Raw genomic sequence first — 24,845 nt, forward strand, 5'->3', positions numbered from 1 at the left:
TGAACGCATAAAATTTGTCAACATGGTCTTATTTTAAAATGCCTGTCTTGGGCTTACCCTGTGTCTATGGAGTGCCAACTATTGTTTAGGGAAAAACTGCTTATCCATGCAAATATAAAACCCCCATGCCCTATTTTAGTAATGGAATTTAGATAACTCAGCTACCATCATGGGAAAAATAATAAAATGTTTTCCTTAACTGGGTTGTTTTGCCCTTTTCTGCTAACACACTTATATCCAGGTCCATTGGTTAAGACATATATACATAAAAAAAATTTCATATTTTTCAAATTATGACCAAAAGACTAGGAGGGTTTTCTTACACAGCAAGTCAGAAATATTTGTAAAGAGTAAATTGGAATGCAGGAAAACAAACATTGAAGAAGGCTTTCAAAAATAGCAATTCATTATAGAAGTAAGAGCTGAAAGATATGAGCTGAGGAACATAAAACAAACAGCATTTATATAATAACTGTTGATACTTATAATATTCACATGTGAAAAGATTGAAAATACGTAAACTAAAATGCAACTAGTTAGTTGAAAAACCAGTTTAATTTTCCTTGTGTTCATTTAAACTTCCTTCTCTTCTCTATGTATGATAGTCTGTATTTCTGTTCCTCTGAGAATTCCCTCTTTTCTAATGACTCTGCTCCGACCTCAATCTGGCTTGAAAGTTAAAGACTTAAAAATGAGCTGCTGGATGTAGAGAATGGACTTGAGGACACGGGGAGGGGGAAGGGTAAGCTGTGATGAAGTGAGAGAGTGGCATGGACATATATACACTACCAAATGTAAAATAGATAGCTAGTGGGAAGCTGCTGCATAGCACAGGGAGATCAGCTCAGTGCTTTGTGACCACCTAGAGGGGTGGGATAGGGAGGGTGGAAGGGAGACGCAAGAGGGAGGGAATATGGAGATATATGTACACGTATAGCTGATTCACTTTGTTATACAGCAGAAACTAACACACCATTGTAAAGCAATTATACTCCAATAAAGATGTTTAAAAAAAAATGAGCTGCTGGTATCTATTCTCTTCTAAAGATGTAATTATTGTGACTACAGTTACCAAAAAAAATGGTTTCTTATTCTCTTACTATGTGATAAAAGAATATACCATATTTCCCTCTTTTAGACCCAAACAATGCCATATTATGGGCAAAATTTTGAAATGATAGAGTGAAATTCTATGGTAAATGAATTATTGAATACCAAAACCAAACAACTACTTAAGAGGACACATGAAATCATTTCAATAGACACATGAAGCTTATTTTGAGTGTTATACAAAATTATCCAAGTAGTATGGTCAACATAGATAATTTACCATATATGACTCAAACCATATACTTCTGCATTAGGAACCCTGATATCCCATTTAGCTGTCTATATCATTGTAACATACTGAACCATTGCCAAATCATTTCAGTTTGTGTTGTGTAAAATAAGTCCTACTCTCTACAATACTAGCCTATAGTTTTGGTTTCTTCGATTTCTTCCTCCAGGTTCTGTGTAACTTAAATGTAGACGAATGCTATCTGACATGTTTTTTCTCAATGTCTAGTGGTAAAAATGGTTCAGGTTTTTCTAGTGATGCATATTGTTTTCTTTTAAACATATTCCTTAATACGTATAAGTACATTAGGCCAAATAAAATCAACTTGAAAATGAAAACCAAAATATGTACTTGGTAAACACACTGGTTTGCTTAAATGAAATACTAAAATATTTTGCTATTTTTTCAAATGTTAATCTGCAACTAATTTAACCTATCCTAAATTCTTTAATGTGATTATTTATTCAAAATATTTTTAAAAATTATTTTATAGGCTTATAGAATGTTTAACAAAAATCTCTGTCTGCTTTCTTTAAATGTTATCATAGCATAACCATAGAATAGAAAATGTGGTTTGTGGGTCTGGATTGTTTCCGTTTCATATTCTGTACATATAATTATTTTAGAACACTATTTCAATATACAATTTTGACAAGCAGAGTTATAGAGGCAGTTAGCATAAGTGTGGCAGCAAAACCATTACATTCCATGTGTAATGTAACCATGCCTTTCAATTCTCTTTTTGTGCTACCTACTGAAAGTGTGACTTTGGACAAGTTATTTAAAAACTCTAATCCTCAGTTTCAGTTTCCTTTTCTGTAATATAGGGATAACAATAGTACTTCATAGGACTGGCTGGAAGGTTAAATGAGTTAAATCATGTCTAGTGCTTAGCATAGTATCTAACCTATAGTAAACATTCCAAGTTAACTATTATTTTTAACATAGTTTTCATGTGGCTAATTTTAATCAAATTCTCTAATGGTTTTCTCTCACAAATAATAAAATAGCATCAAGGTTCATGTCAGTAATATAAAACTGCCCATGTTTTAAGTAATGAAATGATACATTGTCATCTTTTTGTTACAAAACACAAGAATTCAGCATCAGAAAGATAATTTCCATGTGATGAAGGGCAATAAATCAAGCAATCTAAATTATCTTCCCAAGGAGTTGTCTGCAAATTTCCACTTTCCTTATCATGCTGATGCCAGGTATTATGCTACTCCATATTCAAAGTTCTGCCACAGTATGGACAAAACACTTGCCTTTGATTCCCATTTGGTTTTGACATGAGGTCGAAATTTCCAAATTACTTTCCTCAGTACTAATCCTGAGCAAAACTAGTCATGGAAGGAGGAAATACAAGCAATAAAAGAATAGCCCACTCTACAGTGTACTACTTCCTTATGCTAGTTTATCTAATTTAATTTCCAAATGCTCAGCTTTTTCCACAAGAAAACACAAATCATGTATCCGAAAGGAAAGCTCGTGCCAATAGGAACACTGCCAAAAACAACAGGCAGAAAGCAATAAATGTATTAAAAGAATAAGCAGTATGGCTATCTTTTGTCTACTGGCAATGGAAATTTGAGTTGATGGAATCACCTGGTTATATGACACAAAGCAGACATAACCTCTAACATTAGCTCTCTTTTGGAGGCTGCTGGTGATCCATTCAGCCAGATTAGAAAGAGTCCAAGAGTGTTTCAACCAAGGTGCTCAGTCAAGTCCTGCTAGAGAGGATGTGGTTGCCCTTCCTCTATCATGCTCCCTCCTCCACTGCCCATGCCTCCCAAAGTTGCTCATTTAATATTACATATAAATACAGGCTGCATAAGGAACAGACCTGCTCATTTTATGTGGCCAAACGGTTTGCTCTCATGTGTGAATTGCCCCAGTGCAAGTGTGCTTCTTGGTCTCCTAATGGGCAGAAAACTAGAGAAGAAATAGTCTGGCTTTCTGAATGCCTGTGATTCTTATGCTCTAAAAAAAAAAAAAAAAAAATCCCAAAAAACAAAACCAAAAAACAACCCTTTAGAGATAAAATTCATAATAATAGCATACACCATGATGTTGAGGTTTTACAATATCCCAGGTGCAGAGATAAGTACTCTACATTCATTATCTCATTTAACAACCCCTTGAAATATCATTATCCTTTAATAAAATTGAGGTAAGCTGCTCCAGGTCACAATCCTATTAAGTGATCTTTTGAATTTGAATGTTTAAGTTTTTAATAAAGTATCAATAATAAGGCTTTTGTCTCCTTTAACATTCATTTAGTCACTTATAACTATTTTTGATGCATAATAATATATTGTTCACTGTTTCTAAATACTAGGGAAACAGTTGTGAAAAACACAGAGCACGATCCTGATCTCATGTTACTCATGGGACAGTGGAGGGTAAATAGATACATATATTACATAAAGTAATTCTACATAGTGTTCTATGCTTTTTAGAAGTTAAAATAGAATTAGGAGATAGGCAAAGACTGTAGCAAGAGTGAGGGGGATACTCCAGATAGAACTGAAACAGGAGAATATAGGGAAGGAAAGCATTGCAAGCAGAGACAGTATCCTGTGTCGAATTTTTTTTTTTTAAGTTAAAGCTTAAGGTTTTTGAGGGGCAAGAAGGACAGACAATGTGAATAAAGCATAAGGCAAAACTCCACACTGTTTTTTTTCCCATACTAAATGAGGAAAATTAAATTCAAAGAACACAACTTACTAAATGAATTTTTGATTCTGCAGCTCTTACTCTTATGTTACATCTTAACGTTCCATCAGCAAATGTTAGCAATGTAATACCCCGCCATTCTTGGGTTTTGTTTTTCCTAACTACTAAAAAGATGCTACAGTTGGGAGGCTTTACTTTGCTTTGCTTTCTCCTCATATAGAGTCATATCAGTGGGTATGGTCTAGGAAAATAAACTATGTCTGCAAGAGTAGGAAACCAGATTGCAAAACATATTATGATTTGGGGAAGAAAGATGTTATATTATTTGTGTTATCTATTTCTAATACAAAATTTAATCCATTCTAATAACTGTATAGTTTTAACACCAAGCAACGGATCATTAGCATTCTTAAAATAATTTGTCTTTTTGGTCCCATGAAAATTCAGTTATGCTTAAATAGTACTTACATTTAAATATACGTTATAAATACACTTATAATAAGGTGCATATTTATTAGAAAAATCAACAGAAATATGTAATCTTTAACATTTAGTTATAGTTTAAATAATAAATTTACTCTTTAAAATAAGTCCAAATTCTTTAATTTGGTTATATTTCCATACTTGGGACTCTTCTCCATCAACCAGTACTAGCAATTACATTATAGAGGAACTGGGTTTTGTTAGAGTAAACCCATTATTTCTTGTACCAGTTTGTCCTGATTTAAATCTGATACTCTAATGTGGAAATGCAATGTTTTTGTTATATAATTACAGTGGACATATTTAAAAAGATTTCCAGCCAAGACTATCATTCCTGAATAGGAACGCTTTCAGCTCTCATCACGTTCAGTTTGAGAGGGAAGGATGTTTCAGCACATTGATTAAATTCATTAATTTGGAAGTAGACTCAGTGAGTATGCTCTAATAAAACATTATATGAAAAACTATAACTAAAATATCCAGTGTTGAGCTGAACGAAGTCTAGAATACATACAACAGAATAGAATGTATCTCAGAACTGTAGTGCACAACAAACTTACAATGAATACACTCTTACCACAAGAGTGGAGAAAGCAAGGGTGGTCCTGAGTAGGCACTCAGAGGTATGTTATTCAAGGATCGATATATGACTATTTCTGAACTCAGCCATTGTCAGACTTCTGACAATGCAGATTTGCCAGGTTTTAAACAACTTATTTAAGTGATAGCTCTGACTTGCAAATACAGGGACATCAGAACCTGATTTGTAGATAAGACTCTCTATTCTCTGTTTCAATGTAGGATTTCTTTAAATAGTTAGTTTTATTTAAAACTGATTTAAAGATTGAATCATGAACAGCTTTCAGGAGAATAGTTATAGCTTAAAGAAGAAAGCCATACTTGTTCTAATTCAAGAGATATATGAAGAAACTGGAAATGAGAGAAAGGTTCACAATATTGATTGAATATTTTCAAATATGATCTAAAAAAAGAAAGGTGAGAATTTGTGTCACGTGTCCTGAAAAGCAGAAATATAAGCATTAAAGGATCATTTTATTAAGTTGAGAGAATTTTTGCTGAATTTTACTCAGGACTACCGAGAAATAACATCTTCTATATAGTTGTAAATATGCAACTTGGCTTTAAAATTATTTAGAGGGCTTCCCTGGTGGCGCAGTGGTTGGGAGTCCACCTGTCGATGCAGGGGACGCGGGTTCGTGTCCCGGTCCGGGAAGATCCCACATGCCGCGGAGTGGCTGGGCCCGTGAGCCATGGCCGCTGAGCCTGCATGTCTGGAGCCTGTGCTCCTTAATGGGAGAGGCCATGGCAATGAGAGGCCCATGTACCACAAAAAATAAAATAAAATAAAATAAATAATAAAATAAAATAATTTAGAATCATTGTCTGAAATGTCAGCAAAATTAAGATGGTTTAAAAAAAAAAAGAACTACCTTTTTCCCCATGCAAGTTACGTGTGCTCTTTTATGTACAAGAATATGGAGCCTTTTGTCTGGGTTGAAAGTAAGAGCAAGATTTGCTATGCTCTCAGATTTTAAACAGTAATTAAAATATAATTTATAATTAATTCTGGTAAAGCTTATTTATTTTTTTTATCTAAAGGGTTCTGCTTTGTTTTTTCAAGGATCATTATGAGTAAGAGTCATTGCCTCTTAGGGCTTGGCAAATCCCAAATTTCTGTCTCTCTCTCTTCCCCTCCTTTTCTGTTCCCTTTCTTTTTATCTCCCACTCTCTTTCCTTAATTGGCTCTAATATAAAACTGAAGTATATCTGGTAAATAGTGTTTCATGTTCTCTGCTTCTAATTTAAAGCATGGATGAGTTGTAGACTTTTTTTTCTCTCTCTAAATAAAAAATAACAAACAGTACCCTAAATCAACTTTTTGTATGGTCTTGGTTTTTATTAGGGTGGATCAGTGACCCTCACTCAATTAACAAATGAAAAAAAAAAAGTTGCCTCTACCCTAGACTAAACAAGAATGACTGCAGTATGAGGAACTGGGTTCAGAAGCAGAAAGGAGATATTGATAGATTTTTGTGCACACAATGATTTTATGTGAAACATCAGCTCTCCTAGGAATTGTTTCCAGGTTAGTTGGAAGAAAGCTAAGATTTCTATTGCTCCTGACTGTATGAACATGCTTCATTAACCATTCAGTTAAGCATTTTCTGAAATGGCCTTGGTCTTCTTTGGATCTAGCTGCAGGGTATCCTATGTTATTTTACACAGATGCTTCTACTGGTTAGAATTGTAAAGAGTCTTACTCTAATGTCTTTCTTTGTTGATGGAGACAGCAAAGGCTAAACTCAAGGGACTTGTCCAAGGTCACAGATAAGTCATGGGAAAGTCTGTCCTAGAAATAAGTTTCCAAGTCAGTTCATGTCTTCATTCCTTAAAAATGTATTAAGTGCCTACTGTGCGCAAGGTTATGTGCTAAGCCCTGGAATGTGTAAAGAAACAAAGCAGTGATGATTCCTGCTCTCATGGAGCTAAATTTGTGCTGTTCTTTCCATTATTTCCTTTTTTTAGCAGATAGTTGTTTTGGGTTGATAGTGGCTTTTCCTATTTTAGTAGATAGTTCTGGGAGTATATATTAAAAGTGCCTTAAAATCAAAGACTACAAATTCAAGTACTGAGTAAGCTATGTGGTATCTTGTGGGCATTAAACAAGTTTTATTATCTTTGACTAATTTACTTAACCTCAATTTTTTCCTGATATAATTATACTACTACTTTGGTTTATAAAATTTTTCATTCATTGTGTACTTATTTTTCTATGTGAACATTATAACAATTTCTTTAAAAATGTGGGACACATAAAACTAGAAACTGTGTTCTTTAATTATGTTTTCAAAGAGCCCACTGTTAAAATATTCCAATCAGGGCTAACTATTTATATAAAATCTTTTAATGGACTAATAAGAAAGAACAAGAGTGACAACTATGCCAATAATAGTGTTTTCCAAACGAGACTCTCCACTTAACAATGCATATATATCATCTCAGCTATGATATAGATACTAATAGAATCTGCATTTTAAAGATGTGAAATTGAGGATTAGAGAAATGAAAGAAGCTGCTCGATACTATGCAGCAAGTAGCTGACGAAGGTGGAATCTGAGACAAGATGTGCCTGTTTAGAGAACATACTCTTAACCACTCACCTGTAGTGAAGGCTGTCTAACACATAAAAAAGTATTTAGAATGGTATACCTGGGCCTAACTTGACCCAGGTTTCTCATGTTTTATATAAAGCCCGAGAATGTATAATAAAAAAGAAAAATTAATTGAAGCTTTGCTTCTTTCTGGTCAAATTCTCCATTTTTAAAAGATAACTAAAGTCAAATAAAATTACTAAGCCAAACAAAAAGTATATAGATGGGGAGGAACCCTAGATAACTTAGTTAACTACTTAGAATATAAGTAAAATTAGGCGTTGAACTAGATAATCTCTTCAGTTTTCATGGCTTACAATTTCTACCTGTTGAAATTCTACCCTTTATTCAACACTCATTTCAGTGAGGTTATTACCTCAAGAATCTTCCAATTCTATGAGTCAAAATGAGTCTTTCTTTCCTCTGTCTTCCCATAGCTCTTTGTAGCTCCACAGCAATTTTGGGGGCTTTTGTTGTTGTTGTTGTTTACTTTGTATTACTATTTATATAGGGATAATGTTAGATATCTAAGTAAGTGTAGTCTATGTGCCTACATGATTGATATTGTCTAATGACAAAATTAGTACCTTTTACTGAATATTGAAAGTTCGCTACATGCCAGGTACTGTGTGTCTTCTCTGCCCAGTATTTTAAATGTTAGGACTCATTATAAAAAACAGGCTAACTGAAAAACAGAAATCAGGATAAGTCCATACTATTAGTAAGTGGTAATGGCAAGATTTGCATATATCCCATGTTTTAATTACTGTATTACACTATCCATTAAAATTAACTGTGCCTGAAATCAAGTATATATCTATCATGCTAACTCACCATTAAAGCTTTTTTATAGTTCACTATAGAAAATGAATAGTTAATTGTAGTTTCTGAATAAACTCTAAAAATAAGCAATGCAACTAGTTAAAAACCTTAATTTTTCTTTTATGTAGAGGCCAAGAACCAATTTTCATATATTGGCAAGATATTTATTTGCTTTAATGAGGTTTTGCCTATGTAGCATGTCACAAATCTTTTTTCTAAAGCATCGAAATTTTTAGCAATTAACATATATATATATATATATTGCATATAGAATTCTTGATTAAAAAAAAAAAGAAAACCTGCTCTTTTTGTGAAAAAAATAAGGTCTATCAATATGTTGAACATGAAGACGATGTTTGGGGCAACATGAAATTTTTAGCCTCTCTTTTTAAAATGAGAAATGGGTCTACAGATTATATCTTTAAAGCTAAAGTACTTAGCATGTATATACACAATTTCAGTTTTTTAAAAAGTGTTTTTCTACGGAGAAAATAAATTAATTCTGAAGTTTAAAATTTTAACCCTTCAATTTAAAATTACTTGTATTGGTTGAATAGCATTTGCTCTTTTAAATATAATATATGTAAATACAGATATAAAAATATTGAACCAGATTTTCTTTCAATTCCTAATCAATAATATAATAAATGTAGTTTATCTGTGTAGATTGCTTTCAGCCTGCAAATACTTTCACAAATGCTAACTTTCCTGATATTGAAATTATATATTTTGTTTTAAAAAATTAACTCTTTCATTCTAATCTTCTTTCCTAAATTATAGACTTGGGCTTGAAAGTAGCATTACAGATCATTAGGTGCAGCTATGAACCCAGTATAGAAATCACCTATTTCAAAATTCCTGCTAGGTTGACACCTAATATCTGAAAATCTTTGGTGACAGAAAGGTCAGTTGGTCAACAGATGGTTCAGTCTATTTTGTTTGCCTGTTAGTGTTTTTTATTTTTTTAAATTGAGCCAACTATTTTTTCTCTCTGTGTTATTATACAAACTCTATTCCCATTTTAGCCTTTCAGATTATTGAAGTCATCTGCTGTTCCCTGTTTATTTTGTCATTTGGCTTAACAATTTCGGTACCTTGACTCCCTGATCAGCAGATATTATTTTCTTTAATTTCTTCGTTGTCCTGATAAGTCAGTTCTATGACATCCTCTTTTCCTCTTACAAAGTCAGTCCATAGTAGACAGAGTAAATGACTGGTTTAATTAGAGTTTTGAAACTGGATACTTTGCATTTATGTATAGTCTGGCTTGCAATATTGTTTTCCCTTGGCAGTCCCACTATTGCCTCATTAGTACACAGCAAGCATTTGCTCAGTTAAATCATGGCTTTTTCATAAAGAAACCGTTAATTTTACATTTGGTTTTATGGAGTTAGTTTAGAACTTTATTTATATCCTTAAAATTCAAACTTGACTGGAGCCATAGGACTTGGAATTCTAGGACACCCTTTGTCATCTTTTTAACTGCTGACTTTGGCATGCAATATAATTGCTATATTTAACTTTGTGTCCTTCAGAAATTTAATATGTCTAAATATTTTGGCTTATTACATGCAAAATAAAAAGAGATCATTTAATCTGAAGGGTCTCAGCTGTATTAGTATTAAATCTGAAGAGATGGTGGGCTCCTAAATGGTAATTAAAAATTTATTCCACATTCAGCACAAACTAGCTGCAGTTTCAGAAATACTACAATAAAAAAATCACAGAGATTTCACTGAGGAAATGATGCTAAGGTTTAGATCTGAAAGATGACTACATTTAACTAGACTAGAGGAGCAGGGAAGAGACTATACAGAATATTCAATTATAGAATACATTAATGACTTTGATTTTATATAAATTATAACAGGAAGTCTAAAATTTTTAAAGCAAGGGGTGACAAAATCAGATCTATATTTAATATAAATCTTTGAAAATATTCTGGCTGCGATGTTTAGCATTGAATGAAGATGGTGAAAGTGGACTTACTGAGGCTACATAAGACTAGGTTGGTGGTGGTGGCAGGAGAGATGAAACAAAATGGATAGATTGGAGGGCTGTTGGGAGGTTTTATCCACAGAGTATGAGGAGAGAATGATAGGGAGGAAAACTGAGACGGTATCGAAGATTGCTCCTAAGTCTATGGCTTATGCAACTAGATTGCTGGTAATGTTATTTGTAAAGATGGGTCACTCTGGAAGAAAAACTGCTTTGGGTTAGGAGAAGGTAGATAGTATGAATTTGTTTCGAATATGTTGTTTTTGAAATACTTTTGAGATGATATATCTCAAGAGCCATAAAAAGATAAATACCCTTTCACCAAGAAATCACAAGTCTGGGAATGTAGCCTAAAAAAATAGTGTAAAATATGGGGAAAGTAATGGCTGAAAATGTCCATTGCAGTGTATTTTATTAATAGGAAAAGCTGGAAGCAACGTTTATTTTCAAAAATAGAAGAATGATTTAGTAAACTTTTGTCAACTTACTAAATAAAATATTAGTTAGCCAATTAAATAGCCAATTAAATGGTTGTTTTAAAAACTTCTTAGTGACATGGAAAGAATTATATAATGCTAAGTTGTAAAAATAGTTAAAATAATTTGTACATTACAAATAAAACAGTAAATACAAGTGAATATGAAATAAAACTGGAAAAATAAATGAAATTGTGCAATAGTGTATTAGAATTGTAGGTGTATATATTTCTTTTCTTTATTAAAAAAAATTAAATTGTTCTCAATTTTTAAAAATATTGCAAATTTAAGTGCAATTCTCAAGATTAGTTTGTTTTTAATTAATGGTTGTATTTTTTTTCCTGAGGTTAGAAATATTAAAACATAACCTTTTTTCCAAGAAGCTTTTTAAGATAGTCTTAAATAACTCTTATGATTTCTATTGTATGCCTTTAGGGTAGAGGCTGATCTACTTTATACTTAGTCATGGTCATAAAAGTCTCCATGTTAGAAAAAGAACCTTAGCTGATATTAGTTACATTTAAATTAATCTTCTCTGTGTTTCTATGTGTGGTAATATGTAATTTTAATGAACTAAGAATCTGAGTTCTAGAGTACTGCATAGACTTTAGGGAATTATTGTATCATTTAGTTCTAAGATCCAAGAGAGTCATTTATTCAAATTTAGATACATTCATTTTTAAATTGTAAATATTTTGTTTTCAGCAATAAAGAAGAAAAAAGAACTATATCTTTCTTAAATTTATACTGAGATTTTGAAATTTTAATTTTATTTTGTGTCTTTAAATGTACTAAATAAAATATTAACTGAGTTTTAGTGCCATATTTTACCAATAAGTTTATCATCAGTAACACTATTTCACTTTGTCAATTAGCATAAATAATTTATCACTGTAGACCCGAGGAATTTATTTAAAAATTGTCACTTTGGAAAATGGTTTATTTTCCAGTTTTCAATCTATTAGATAGTCATAATGAAGTTTTTCGTACTCCAAAATATTCATTTCAAAAATCTTACATAACCTAAGAGTATATTCAAGAGTAAAGACATGAAGTTTTATTAAACTGTATATAAGCAACTGATATTATGTAACTAATTATAAAGGCAGTGACTGAGAATTGCCTGGTTTTTTTTGTTTTTGTTTTTGTTTTTGTTTTTTTGCGGTACCCGTGCCTCTCACTGTAGTGGCCTCTCCCGCTGCGGAGCACAGGCTCCAGACGCGCAGGCTCAGCGGCCATGACTCACGGGTCCAGCCGCTCTGCGGTATGTGGGATCCGCCCAGACCGGGGCACGAACCCTTGTCCCCTGCATCGGCAGGCGGACTCTCAACCACTGTGCCACCAGGGAAGCCCGACAGTTTGTTTTGAGCAAGAACATTTTGGCAATTTGTTACAAAATGCAGTATAGTAAATTTTATTCTTTAAGAAATGTTTTCCGTATTTTAGGATAAAAAGTCTCTTCAACTTATTTTGATGCATGTTTTAACACAATTTAGTAAAAAAAAAAAAGTCACATTTTAAAATGTACTCAGATGTTGAATTAGCTTTATTCAGAGTGGAATATTTTTAGTCAGTTTCTAATGGTGCCTCGATAATGTCATAAATCAAAAGTGCCATTTAAATTTCCCAAAGTAATAGTTAGGGAGTATGGGACCTACATGTACACACTGCTATATTTAAAATGGATAAACAACAAGGACCTACTGTATAGCACAGGGAACTCTGCTCAATGTTATGTGGCAGCCTGAACGGGAGGGGAGTTTGGGGGAGAATGGATACATGTATTTGCATGGCTGAGTTGCTTTGCTGTGCACCTGAAACTATCACAACATTGTTAATTGGCTGTATCCAATATAAAACAAAAAGTTTTTTTAAAATTCCCCAAAGTAACTGATATTGAAGATTCTTAAGGAAGTGCAAGTTTCCAGCAATTATGATGCAATCTCTAGATCCCATGATTTTGATCCCATGAAAAATATTCGTTGGTTGGTTCGTATATTATTTCATGTACTTTGAATATTTGATGAACTGTGGGCTAAAAGCTAGTGCTCCAGTTACAAATGAGCCTAACATCCAGGTGTCTAATAATTTCTGTATTTGGATTATTTTGATGTGCAACTACTACTTTAGTTGGTTCTGAAGCTGCTAATGTTCCAAGATGATTGTTGAAGAAAGAGAAGGAGGAGGGAAGAGGGAAGAAGAAGAGGAGGAAGGAGAGGAAGAGAGAGACAATGACAGTGACACTGGTGATGAAGATACAATAAAATATAGCTACTCTCTCTTTACACTGCATTCTTTAATTGCTGGTGGTGATCAAAATTATGAAGACCATGTTAATACATAATTATGCATTTTTAGAATTTATTTTCCTGTCAATTAAAAAACACCACAGTTGATAGGTGGAATCAAAAATTTGAGGAAGGCAGATAAATTGGTAATTTGGGATTAACAGATAACACTACTATATATACAAAATAGACAAACAGTAAGGTCCTACTGTATAGCACAGGGAACTATATTCAATATCTCATAACCTATAATGGATAAGAATCTGAAAAAGTATATATATATATATATATATATATATATATATATATATATATATACACACACACACATAACTGAATGACTTTTCTGTATATCTAAAACACAGTAAATCAACTATATTTCAATTAAAAAAGAAGAAATTGGAGCTGACTCTCCCTCCACCCTAAAAAGGAATAAACTTCAAGTAAATTTCAAAATATAATTTTAAACTATTTTAAAAATGAACCCACCAAACCAGGAAAATTAACCTAACCATAATATATTGAAATTATTATTTTAAATAATATATATTAAATGTCATTGCTGTTTTTTGCACAAAATACCAGTTCTTATAATGTACCATGTATACTGATATTAAAATTGACCAAGAAGTTGAAAATTTAATTAGGAAGGCCTATAATATTTGGCAGTTTCCAAAGCAAATAAGGATAGGTTTACATATTCATTTTGGCTCCCTTTTTACTGCATGACTTCATTCTTATATGCATACTCATTTTGTAAAGTTAGGCTTCAGATATTTTATCAATCTCCTTTCTCTACATTTTATAAAGTCAAGATAAAATCAACATATTTCAAATTATTTTAAACATTCAATTTATTTTAAACATTATAAATCATCTATATTTCATAAATTTTATCAGCACATGGATAAACATGCATATGACACTGCATTCACCAAAGATAATCAGTAAATTAAAAAAAGTTTTACATGTACTTACTTGAAATAAAAGAATATACCAAGTGAGATAAGCAGTGATGCAATAGATAATCCATGTCCAATTATAGTCAGATAAAACAAATTCAGTGCAGTCTGTAATTTGTATGAATAAAAAAATAATTAAGGCTCATATCAATACTATAATTCTACATGTGTATAAGCTCAAAATCAATAAAATAACATATTTTTAAAAACATGTGATCTGATAGCCTTATCGTTTAGTTTGCAAGCCAATGAGTATTAGAATACATCTGGAATGAAGAATATCTATGAAAATTTATTGGGTGATATCAAAATTTATAAATTGCTTTTTATTTAAGAAATTAGAAATTAGATCTACGTTGTATAAAATATGAAAACCAACATTTATCATTTTGGCAATTTTCACTCTATCAGTTTGTGCACCTTAAATCAATGATTTTTGTTTGTTTGTTTAGACTTAGATGCCAGATAAGGCTTTCTTTCCTAACTGGTTTTTTTTTTTTTTCCTTTGACAAATTTGAGGCTCCAAAACAAGTCTCAAAACAGTAATTTACAGGCGCCTCTGATGTGTACAAATAAATTTTTTATCTTGGTTTTGACTTTTTCTCTGATTTTTGTCTTTATTCTATTGTAACTTACCATTTTATTGTGTATTTTTATAATTCTCTTCAAACCCTTCTCTGAGTAAGCAAACAATACATGATTTATAATTATGATAGCTGGCAGTTATCAAATGCTTACTATAGGCTCGTTAGTTTTCTAAATATTTTCCTTGTATTAAGTCAATTCTTATGAAAACCTTGTGGATGGGTTTAGTATCCTCACTTTACACAGGAGGGGACTGAGGCAGAGAGAGGTTACAGCTTGCCCAAGGTCACAGCTGGTAAGGAGCAGAAACAGGAAGTCAGAAATCAGAACACAGTTTTAATCACTGTGACAATCTGCCTCAATATACACACACATGCAAATATATGCAGGCACTTTGTATTGAAGCTTTATTGTTGTGACAAACTGTGACTAACCTTGACTTTAATGTATGATGTTAAAAGTGGGAATGCCAGTGAGGGTGACCTAATAGCCAGTCAGAATGAAAGCCTTCTGCTGAGGGAACTGTGTAAACCCCGCTGGGCTTATCTTGTTTACTTGAGCACAATTCCTGACCGTAATTATAGGAATTCCACCACAGATGAAAATTTTCTTTTTTCTTACATTTTTAAAGTATGTTTACTTTGGAAAATTCTAAACTCCAATACTGAGACACTGAATTACCTAGCAGGATTGCTTCCTCGGTGTAATGACCAAATCAATAATTATTTATTTCTACAAAGATATTTTTGTTCATTGTTTTTATGATGAAAAGGCTTTACAATGGAATGAACTAGCTAAATTTTCTCCAATATTATATCGGCAACTAACTTTTAAAATAGTGTAAATTAAATCTGAATTTATAATTATTACTTACCTTCACTTTCTCATGTGTGTTAACATTACATTGGGTATAATTTGTCCATGTTCTGTTGCTTGCTGGATGTCTAAACCAGTTTCCATCTTGGTCACAGATTTTTGTAACTTTTTCTTTAAAATTAAAAAGGAAAAAAGGAAACAGTAATTCAGTTAACCAAGGGTTTATTAAGTAGATGTCAAGGAGATTTGTATATAAATTTCTACTTTTACCTGAAGGATCAAAGTCCTGAAAGTAATCTGGGCAGTGCTGCATTGATTCCGTTCCTGCAGCAACATCATTCCAGCACAGCCATCCATCCCAGGTTCTGTTGCAATAAATGCCTTAAGGGGAGAGTAGAAATTAGGGCTTACTAACTCCCTCTAGTTATATAGAAAGACATAAAGTCTTAATGGTAGACTCACACTGACATGGAATAAAGACTGTCTACTGAAAATGAAGACATCATATAAAATCTTTATAACAATTACTTGGATTATTCACAAAGTAATTATTAGAATAACTAATTGTTAAATTAAATTTAGAAATATCTAAAAAATATATGAGGTTTAGCTTTAATTCTAATTCTCAAAGTTAGCTATTTATTTAATAAATCACACGGTCTTTGCTGGTTTTCTTAACCATAAAGTAGTGGTTAATTAGTGTCCCTATGCTTGAAATTCAAAAACTATGGGAAGATGAAAACGTGTTTTATTTTAGAAACTGTATTCTAAGGGCAAGTTATAGTATTTTCTGAAGTGAAGAGATGAACATTCCAATATTTCCTGTTTCACCACATTAACCCTGACACATACTTATTTAGGTCCCTCCACCAAGTTCTAGCTCTTACTTTCCTTCCTTTTCTTTTCAAATGAAGTAGAGTGTTTAGTCTCTCATTCTTTTCTTACCAACATTAAGAGAAAGAACCTCTTACATGAAAAAATGTAAAGTTTTTTAAAGACATAGAGAAATAAAATGACCAAAATGTTCCAAAGTTATAACAGTCTGTAATCAAAGAGAGTAATTTTCTGCCTTGTTAGGTAAGCACACATAGATAGAAACTTGAATGTTCCATGAGATGTTTATTATTATTAACAGATTTGTAAGGCAATCTCAGAATCAATCTAGGCTTCACGGAAGTAAAAAAGTTCTATTGGCCTGAAAATCTAAATAATTCTAGTTAAAAAAAAAAAAAAGCCTCAGATAGTCTGTTTTCCCTCCTGTGATTTTCAAACTCTTATATAAATAGCTTGCATCCACGTATTACTAAATAAAATGCATTTTGTGGCCTATCAGAGAAAAATTTCCTGATACCATTTTAGAAAGCCTCACAAACAAGTCCTTATACTTCTCCAAAAGATGCCACAACACTGGCTGCATGATAGATTGCCAGGTCTAGAATTTTTCCAACTGTGCTGTATGACATTTGAGTGAGACATGAGTAGGTAGGTATTCCATTAAAAAATTATGTAATCAAATAGATTTGGGGAACACAAAGTTAAAATAAACATTTCTTTATAACAAGATTTTCTAGAGTATTTAAAATTACAAAGTGTATTATGACTCTCCAAGAGGAAGATTTATTTTGCAGTGATCTTGAACTTATTACAAAATTATTTTATTATAAAACCCTCATAAATATATTCCTATTGTTAAACAATTAGATTTGAAGCTAGCTTTCACACATATCTAGATGATTTGGAAGGTGTTAATTCAATAATTTTAAACTAGTAACACTTAGATTTTAATGGAATAAAGTGAGAAGCCAGATCAGTTAACAAAGAATTTGTATACAAATTTTAATTACTCAATAATTCAATCCTTATTGAGCTAATATCAGATAGTTTGTTATTGTCTGGCATATTTTAAATACATGTATTAACTGGATATATATTGTAATAAAAATATTTGGACAGATATATCTAACTACTTCTCCGAAGATGAACAAATTAAATTGTTCAGTTAGATTAAGGTTCCAAGAGTTGACCAATGTGGAAAAATTGCTTTTTTTCTCTTTCTCACAAGCAAGTTCATTTTGACAGTTACAAATACTAATAATAACCTACTTTTAACGTTTCATGTATATAACAAACATTGTATTTTATACTATCAAATATTTTCCCCCAAATTTAAATTCTTTGTTTCCACTGATGGTTTAAAGATTTAAAAATATCTAAAGTCTTCACATTTTGCTTTGTTTCACTATGAGTGTTGCATTTTACATGTTGAACATAACTCTGCCTTTAGGGTTGCCAGGTAAAATACAGGACTTGTTTTTGCTTTTGCTAAATTTGGCAACTCTACTTGTTCTTCTCAGAATTGAAGCATATATATGGCACTTAGTAGGCCCTCAATAAATGTTTCAAAAATACCTTAAAAATATCTTAATGGAAACAGAAGCTCTTGGATTTCATTAGCTTTGCTACCAAATGTATCACACAAAGTATGTTAGGTGCAAAAAAATAAAAAATAAAAATTGTCATTTTATTAAGCTACTATCAAGGAGCTTTTGAAAAAAAAGACATACAAATCACATAAACTGAAGATCAACTGTCACTGATTTAATCCAAGACACATACTTATTTGATATTTTAAATATCTTTATACCATAAAAAATGTTACTAAAAATATCCCTGTCGCACATATTTTTATTAGAATTTTTAAAAAGAGGCAAGATAATTGCATCATAAAATGTTCTTCATAAGTAAATAATTAAAACTGCACATATACCAGAAAAACTAGCAATTAACCCATTTTTAAGAATGGACCTAAGGGACCCGTAATAATGTAATGAGGTAGTTTTCTTTCAAAACTATATTAAATGCATTTAAAATTGGTCATGTTTACCTTCTGTTTGTTGAACAGGGTCTTGCATAATTTTTTGGTAACATTCATATTGAGCCGTCATGATTTTATTTCTAGTAACACCCAACTGAATTAAGTCACCAGGGTTCTCTTCTTCTGATTCTGCTATGACAAGAATCTAAGGGATTAAAGAAAATAAAACTTCAGAATTGTGAGAATGTCTGTGAGAAGCAGTCTGTCACATTGGAAAACAGTAAGTGCAGTGATGTACTGCAGGGTCAAGAGGCTCTGGGAGGAAATTCCTGATTTGTAGTGTTTGCTAATTTCCATGGTGTAAATATTCCTACCATGTCCAATTTCAAACCACCACCAAGAGTTGCCAATGGCCCCAGTGAGCAGCACAGTCCACAGTTCTCTCTCAGAAGACTGTGGGAGCCAGCTCCAAGCCATGTATCTGGAATGCAGACAGCTGTATTCAAAATTCACCTCTACTTTTTGACCTGGGAGTGTAGACAACATATTTAACCACCCCCTCTACCACCACCCAAACTTCTGCTTTCTCGTTGTAAAATGGGATAAAATAGTATCAAGATAACAGAGGGGAAGTATCTGGCACATGGTAAATGCTTAAAATTGTTGGCATTTTTATAATTACATTTTGATAATCAAAATAATGACAAGTTCATTTATGACGTTGGTAAACAGAATTTTATTGTATGCATATCAATAAAGGTTTTAGGCATGGTATATATTTATATTCTTCCACTTTAGTAGCTTTATTTTAAGATTCACTTATACTTTAATTTCTACCTGACTTTTTTTCCTGTTTTGTAGCATGAAGCCTGTATAAACCTTTCTTCAACCTTATTTCTTCTTTGCTTTTGCATAATTCCTATTAATTGTTTTCCATAAACAATTCTTTCTACTCCTATTTTGTTTCCTTATTTTTGATTTTCTATTCTCTAACAGGAAGTTGAATTTAATTTAAATTTAAAATAAATTGTAAAAGTTCTTCAGTATGTGGCACCACTCAAGTTTCACCATCACCTCACCACCATTTAACATTAACTTTTTAATTCTTTGATTGGTTTTAATCTCTTAATAAAGATTTATGCAGCTGTTGTGCTGCACAAGTAATAAATGGAAATTTATAACATCAAGAAAAAATTCTTTCCTCCTGTTCTCAGTTTATAGAATTGCATAAAATCAATATCATTTTTATTCTTACTTAAAAACTCAAGTTTGCACATCGTCTGAATGAATTCAAGAGAAACGGTTACAATTCCTTAAATTACAATAATCGGATTGGTAATCTGTTACAGAACTACCTACAGGGAACCAGCTTTGGCCTGTGCAGCTCATTGGCCTACTCAATGGAGGGTGGGAGCTGAAGAAACAGGAATCCTGTTTCTTGAATTTCAGTCTGTTTACTTAAGATAACATCTAAGAAGTGCAGAATTTGGACTGCTCCTAGACTTGAGAATGTTTTTAAATACAAATGCTGACAGGAGAGTAGTTGTGCTTTTTTCCCATTTAGGTTTTCTATACTTTTCTTGAGTTTCTTTGTTTGAATCTTTGTGGGGTTTACTTGGAAACACCACAAGAAAATTATTTGCTGGTACAGAATTAGGTGAGATTATGTCTCTGAGTTTCTCATACATATAGTAAGAGTATAGTCACTGTTTTAATGTGAAACAGAGAAAAATAGGAACAAAAATTTCTGTCAATAAAAATAAAATTAAATGTCTATGACCTATGACCCCTCAAGTACAGCAATTGCTTTTTAGTCATCCTTAGTCTACCCTCCAACTCCAGCCCCACATCCCCTGCATATACATGCAGAGGCATGCAGGAGTACACATACTCACATGCCTCAAACTTAGCATCCATGCCTGTCAGAAAATGGGCACTTAATACTTATTTGAGTGAATGGGTGAGGAACTTAATTTAAAACATAGTGCATGATTCCAAAGTGATTTTCAATCAATGCAGGTCAATCAGTTGGCAGAATGGGAGAAAAATCAACAGATTGGAATTGCTTTTTTAATAGATCTAACTCAGAATCAGCAGGTCTGATTGAAAATATTTCATCTATTACGTACGACTGTACTATAGAGCCATTCCATTTTTATTTCAAACTCTGGTAATGGCTTTTCTCTGGTGTCTGCACATTTGTGTGCATCATCCCTCCACCCACACTGCACCATCATACTGTTGTGCCTGCTACAGGACTAAAAGCCTAAAAAGGTACACTGAAGGGAAACAAATGATTGCTGTGTTGATTAGATATAAAAATGTACTTAATTTATGCATCCAATAACTACATATATTTTTGTGTTATTAGCCTTTATCAATTATGGGTATGTTGGAAGTTAAAACAGAAATAATCATAGATAGGGAGATACATTAGAGAAATTTATGCTTACCATAAAAAATGGCAAGAGAAACAGAAAATACAGGATACACTTTTTCTCCATCATTAAAGCCAAGATGAAATATGCTATATAATATAAATCAAACTGCAATAGAAAATAAAGGAAATATAATTTAGCAATATATATGAAATAAACATAGATGGCTCTCAATGGAAAAAATTTTTAAACTACACAATAATTTTGCTTTAAGGATTTGATTAATAGTCTTACATATTACAAATATTAAGAGCATCGTGGCTTAAAGTACTAAAGAGCTTAATTAAATACATTTTAGTTTAACTTAATTAGCCTTACAAGCAGGAAAGACTCTTACAGATCTATTTTTAAGTAATTAGAAAACATCTCTCTTTCTTTACCTTTACCAAAATTGGGATAAAAAGTACAAAGTAAAGAGTTTCACAAGAACATAAAAGCACAAATTTTGATAGCATATTTTACTATAAAGCTTACCTTTATGTCCGATAAGTATTAATCTTATTTATTTTTTTGCATAATCTTATTTTTAATTTTATGACTCTTAAACAATTTAAGGGAAAATTTTGTATTTGTGCCAATTTCTTGAGAGTTAACATCCATAAGTCATAAAATTGGCCTTATGATTTATTCTTCACTTCAGCACTCAATTTTTTTAATAAAAAAATAAAAGATTCTCTAAGTCATCTATATTATTAAAATAAGTTTACAGGAGATGGGCAATACCAAATAAAAGTATTTCTGTTGAGTATTTCTAATGATAGATACAGTTCTCTGCTAACTTCTTAATTCTAAGAGACAAACATTGCAGGAGTAACGTGTATAATGCTTACTCCCTATAAGTTCCATGATCAGTATACTCTGGCAGAATTTTTATGAAATATAAATGACCATGGTTTAGTCATAAAATATAGTATTTATTTAACTGAATGAGTAAAAAATATTTTTCAAAGGAGATAAAAATCTAATCAATAGATATTTGCCAGTGGACTATGAACTTAGATTTGATTTTGTTAGGAAACATGTCATGTTTTTTATTATAGGGCAAATGTTAGAATAAGAATTATAAAAAACTTTTCTTCATTTTACTTAGCATTTGCATTATCACATGCAATGAAAGCTTGCCATTAACTAGCACACAGAATCTATGCCATTGCTTGCCCTCATCAATGACTTACCTAGAAGAAACTTTTCTTTTTATTGTAGCAAACTTCCAAATAATGTCTTCTCTTCGATCAGCTACACTGGGCTTTTATTATTAGCTGATCTTTAAAAAATACAACCAAAAAAAAAAAAAAAGGAAGAATTCCATTAATTTTAGATGTAAAAAATCATGTTGTAATAGAGAGAAAACAATGAATCAAAGTTTTTGCAATTCAAAAATTAATGAGTTGATATCTTAGTTTTTATTGCATGGAACAATGAGAAAAATCTAATTTTCCAATACTTACATTCACAATTGTCTCCAGACTCAAATCACATTTCCTCTTGGATTATACTCAAAACTGTCTTGAAAAATTTCTTAAATCCAGAGTCATGACCTGAAATATTGATAAAATAAGTTAATATTATTTCAATGAGCCAAAATCATTTCCTTAATAAATTTTGAATTTCAAAGAAAATGCCACTAGAAAAATGATATTTTTATTAAGCTATTCCAATTTTTAAAAATCTGTTTTGCTTACAATATATTTGAGTTTTATCACAAATATTTGTTGTTTTCCATTATATGGAAAAACTTAATGTCAATTTTCATTTATCCAGGATGGTCAAAACACTAGCAATTAACTGAATCTTTTACTTACGTAAATTTCGAAGAACTAGAGTATGATAAAAGGACTTTTAAATTAAACTGTAGTTTAAACTTCCTTTGAATAATTTTATCTAATATTTATTGGAATGTGTTAATCTTAGTTACTTATATCTATTTCCCTATCTTGTGTGGTGTCTCACAGGCAGAAACCATATCTGATTGATCTTTGTATCCTTTGTCTCTGGTAGTTAATTTACATTTGCTGTATAAATCAATGAATAAAATAAATAAATAAATGAAACAATAAAGTACTTTAGGATTTTAAGCTTACAATCAGGAACACTAATCATAACTATTAGTGAACTGTCATTTCTTCTATTAGAAGACTTTAAGTAGTATTTGAATCTATACTGACACTGAAAATTGGGGGAAAAAGTTCTTATATCAGCATGTTTACTATCCTACAGAATAAAGTCCTTTATTCAGTTTTTGAGTCCTGTGGTCGTTTGGATATTGAATAAAGAGTAGTTTACTGTACTGTCGTTGGAAGTCATAAAGCTTAAGCCAAATTTAAAACATTAGTCATCCACATTTTTCTGTATTAAATATATATAAAACACATAGATTTACAAACAGGAATGTAAAGAAATATTGATATTGTTTTATTTGGAAATCAGATAGGTTTTTATGAAACAATGCTTTGATGATTTACATGAGTCAAGATTAAATTACCTTCCATGTGTACATGGGCTCAAAAATTGAAGGAAAAAGTGCCTTAAAAAACATGTTTGAAGTTTTCCTATATCCAACATATTTGAAAAGCAGTTCATGCAACAATAGCAGTTATTTTTGTTGCTTATCTAATGGGTTTCTAAATCAGAATTCCAAAAAGTATCTTAGTGAAATATCTCTTAGCATGCAATAGATCATCCTGGCACCAATAATTAAGAGGACTTTATTAAACACACAAAATATTGATCAGTGCAAGTAATTCCACTTTTACAGCTTTCTCTCTTTACCCTATTCCCTAGTGATCTGGAAAATGGGCTGCTAGGGACAAGATTGTATTCTGCCCTGTGTAAACTTGTAGCACTCCTAACCAAGGGGGCAGGTTCATGATCTCTGGTTTTATCAAGGATGCAGCAGCAAGTTTGGGTAGCAGTCTTTCAAAATCGTGGTGGACACCTGTACTCTTCATTAGATCTAGCAATGTCCATTTCATGTGGTGATCCAATTCGCTTGAGGCATCTACTCTACAAAGGACTCATCAAATTTCCCTACCAGTAGACACATATGGGGAGTGGTAGTTACGGGAGAATCACCCCTTTCACCAAGACCTCCCTAGGCCAATAATGGAGGGATCATGACTGGGCATATAGATAATGCCATTGCAGATACATATGAAGGTCAGTTTAGATTGAGCCTCATATTGGTAGGAGTAATGGCATGATTATTACAAGGAGAAGTATGTTTAATTGTACTCTTAGGTTTAGCTTATTGGTTCTTTGTATACAGCCTCTCATATGTTCATTCAGCAAGTGGTTCTCTCTTCTATGTTTAGCTTATTCCAAATTTATCTTTGCTGGAGTTCACTTGATATCAATTGATGTAAGCTGTTAACTAAAGCATTGTAAATTTCTCAGATCTAGTTAAACTATTTACTGACAACTGAGTTGCATGTTGCCTGGTGAAATATATAGTAGCTCCCATTCAATTTGGAGGAGAGATCAAGTACATAATTAAAGGAGGTCAAGTTAAATGACTAAATCTGGTAGTCGATTTTTCCAAGTGAGCTTAGGTTTGTTTAATGGGAAAAGCACTTCTTCAAAACTGAGAAAGCTCTAATTTAAACTCTTAAGTGAATCTGTAATCACAGTGGTACTAGTAGTAGTTACTGGCATTTTCTCTTTCTGTTAGCCTCATGGATCCTATAAATACCATTTTATTATCACACCTCAAAATTAAAGTGGAAGATTTGGTTCTACTACTAGAAACAAAATAACTTTCTTTACTGTACACATGGAATAAAAAATAGCTTATAAATAGTCTACAAGCTTCTTGACCAAAGAATCACCAAAATAAAATAAAAATGATTGATTTCATCACAAAAAGAACTTTGTCTTGAGACCTCAAATAACTTTTGAAATATATCTCCTAGTCACTCAAGGCTGTATGTAGCATCATTCTGAGTTCATTTCTTAAAATTTCAGTAGATCTG

General features: G+C 31.9%; 1 protein-coding gene across 3 annotated transcripts in view; it reads right to left on the bottom strand.

Annotated features, from left to right (window-relative positions):
- The window catches only part of CALCRL (calcitonin receptor like receptor), a 103,302-nt gene that overhangs the window by 21,117 nt on the left and 57,340 nt on the right, over nt 1-24,845 (bottom strand). For 2 of the 3 annotated variants that reach the window (XM_081242418.1, XM_081242417.1), the window contains 7 exons: nt 22,326-22,415; nt 22,053-22,141; nt 20,893-20,985; nt 18,509-18,644; nt 15,895-16,005; nt 15,683-15,795; nt 14,240-14,331 (listed from right to left, as the gene is read on the bottom strand). In XM_081242418.1, the coding sequence (XP_081098544.1) occupies nt 14,240-14,331; nt 15,683-15,795; nt 15,895-16,005; nt 18,509-18,644; nt 20,893-20,946 (506 nt within the window). In that variant the 5' untranslated portion in view covers nt 20,947-20,985; nt 22,053-22,141; nt 22,326-22,415. The remainder of the gene's footprint in view (nt 1-14,239; nt 14,332-15,682; nt 15,796-15,894; nt 16,006-18,508; nt 18,645-20,892; nt 20,986-22,052; nt 22,142-22,325; nt 22,416-24,845) is intronic. The other variant, XM_081242419.1, reaches the window with a different exon arrangement.

This window comes from Mesoplodon bidens, assembly GCF_964165515.1.
Source record: "Mesoplodon bidens genome assembly, chromosome: 8".
NCBI classification, from domain to species: Eukaryota; Metazoa; Chordata; class Mammalia; order Artiodactyla; family Ziphiidae; genus Mesoplodon; species Mesoplodon bidens.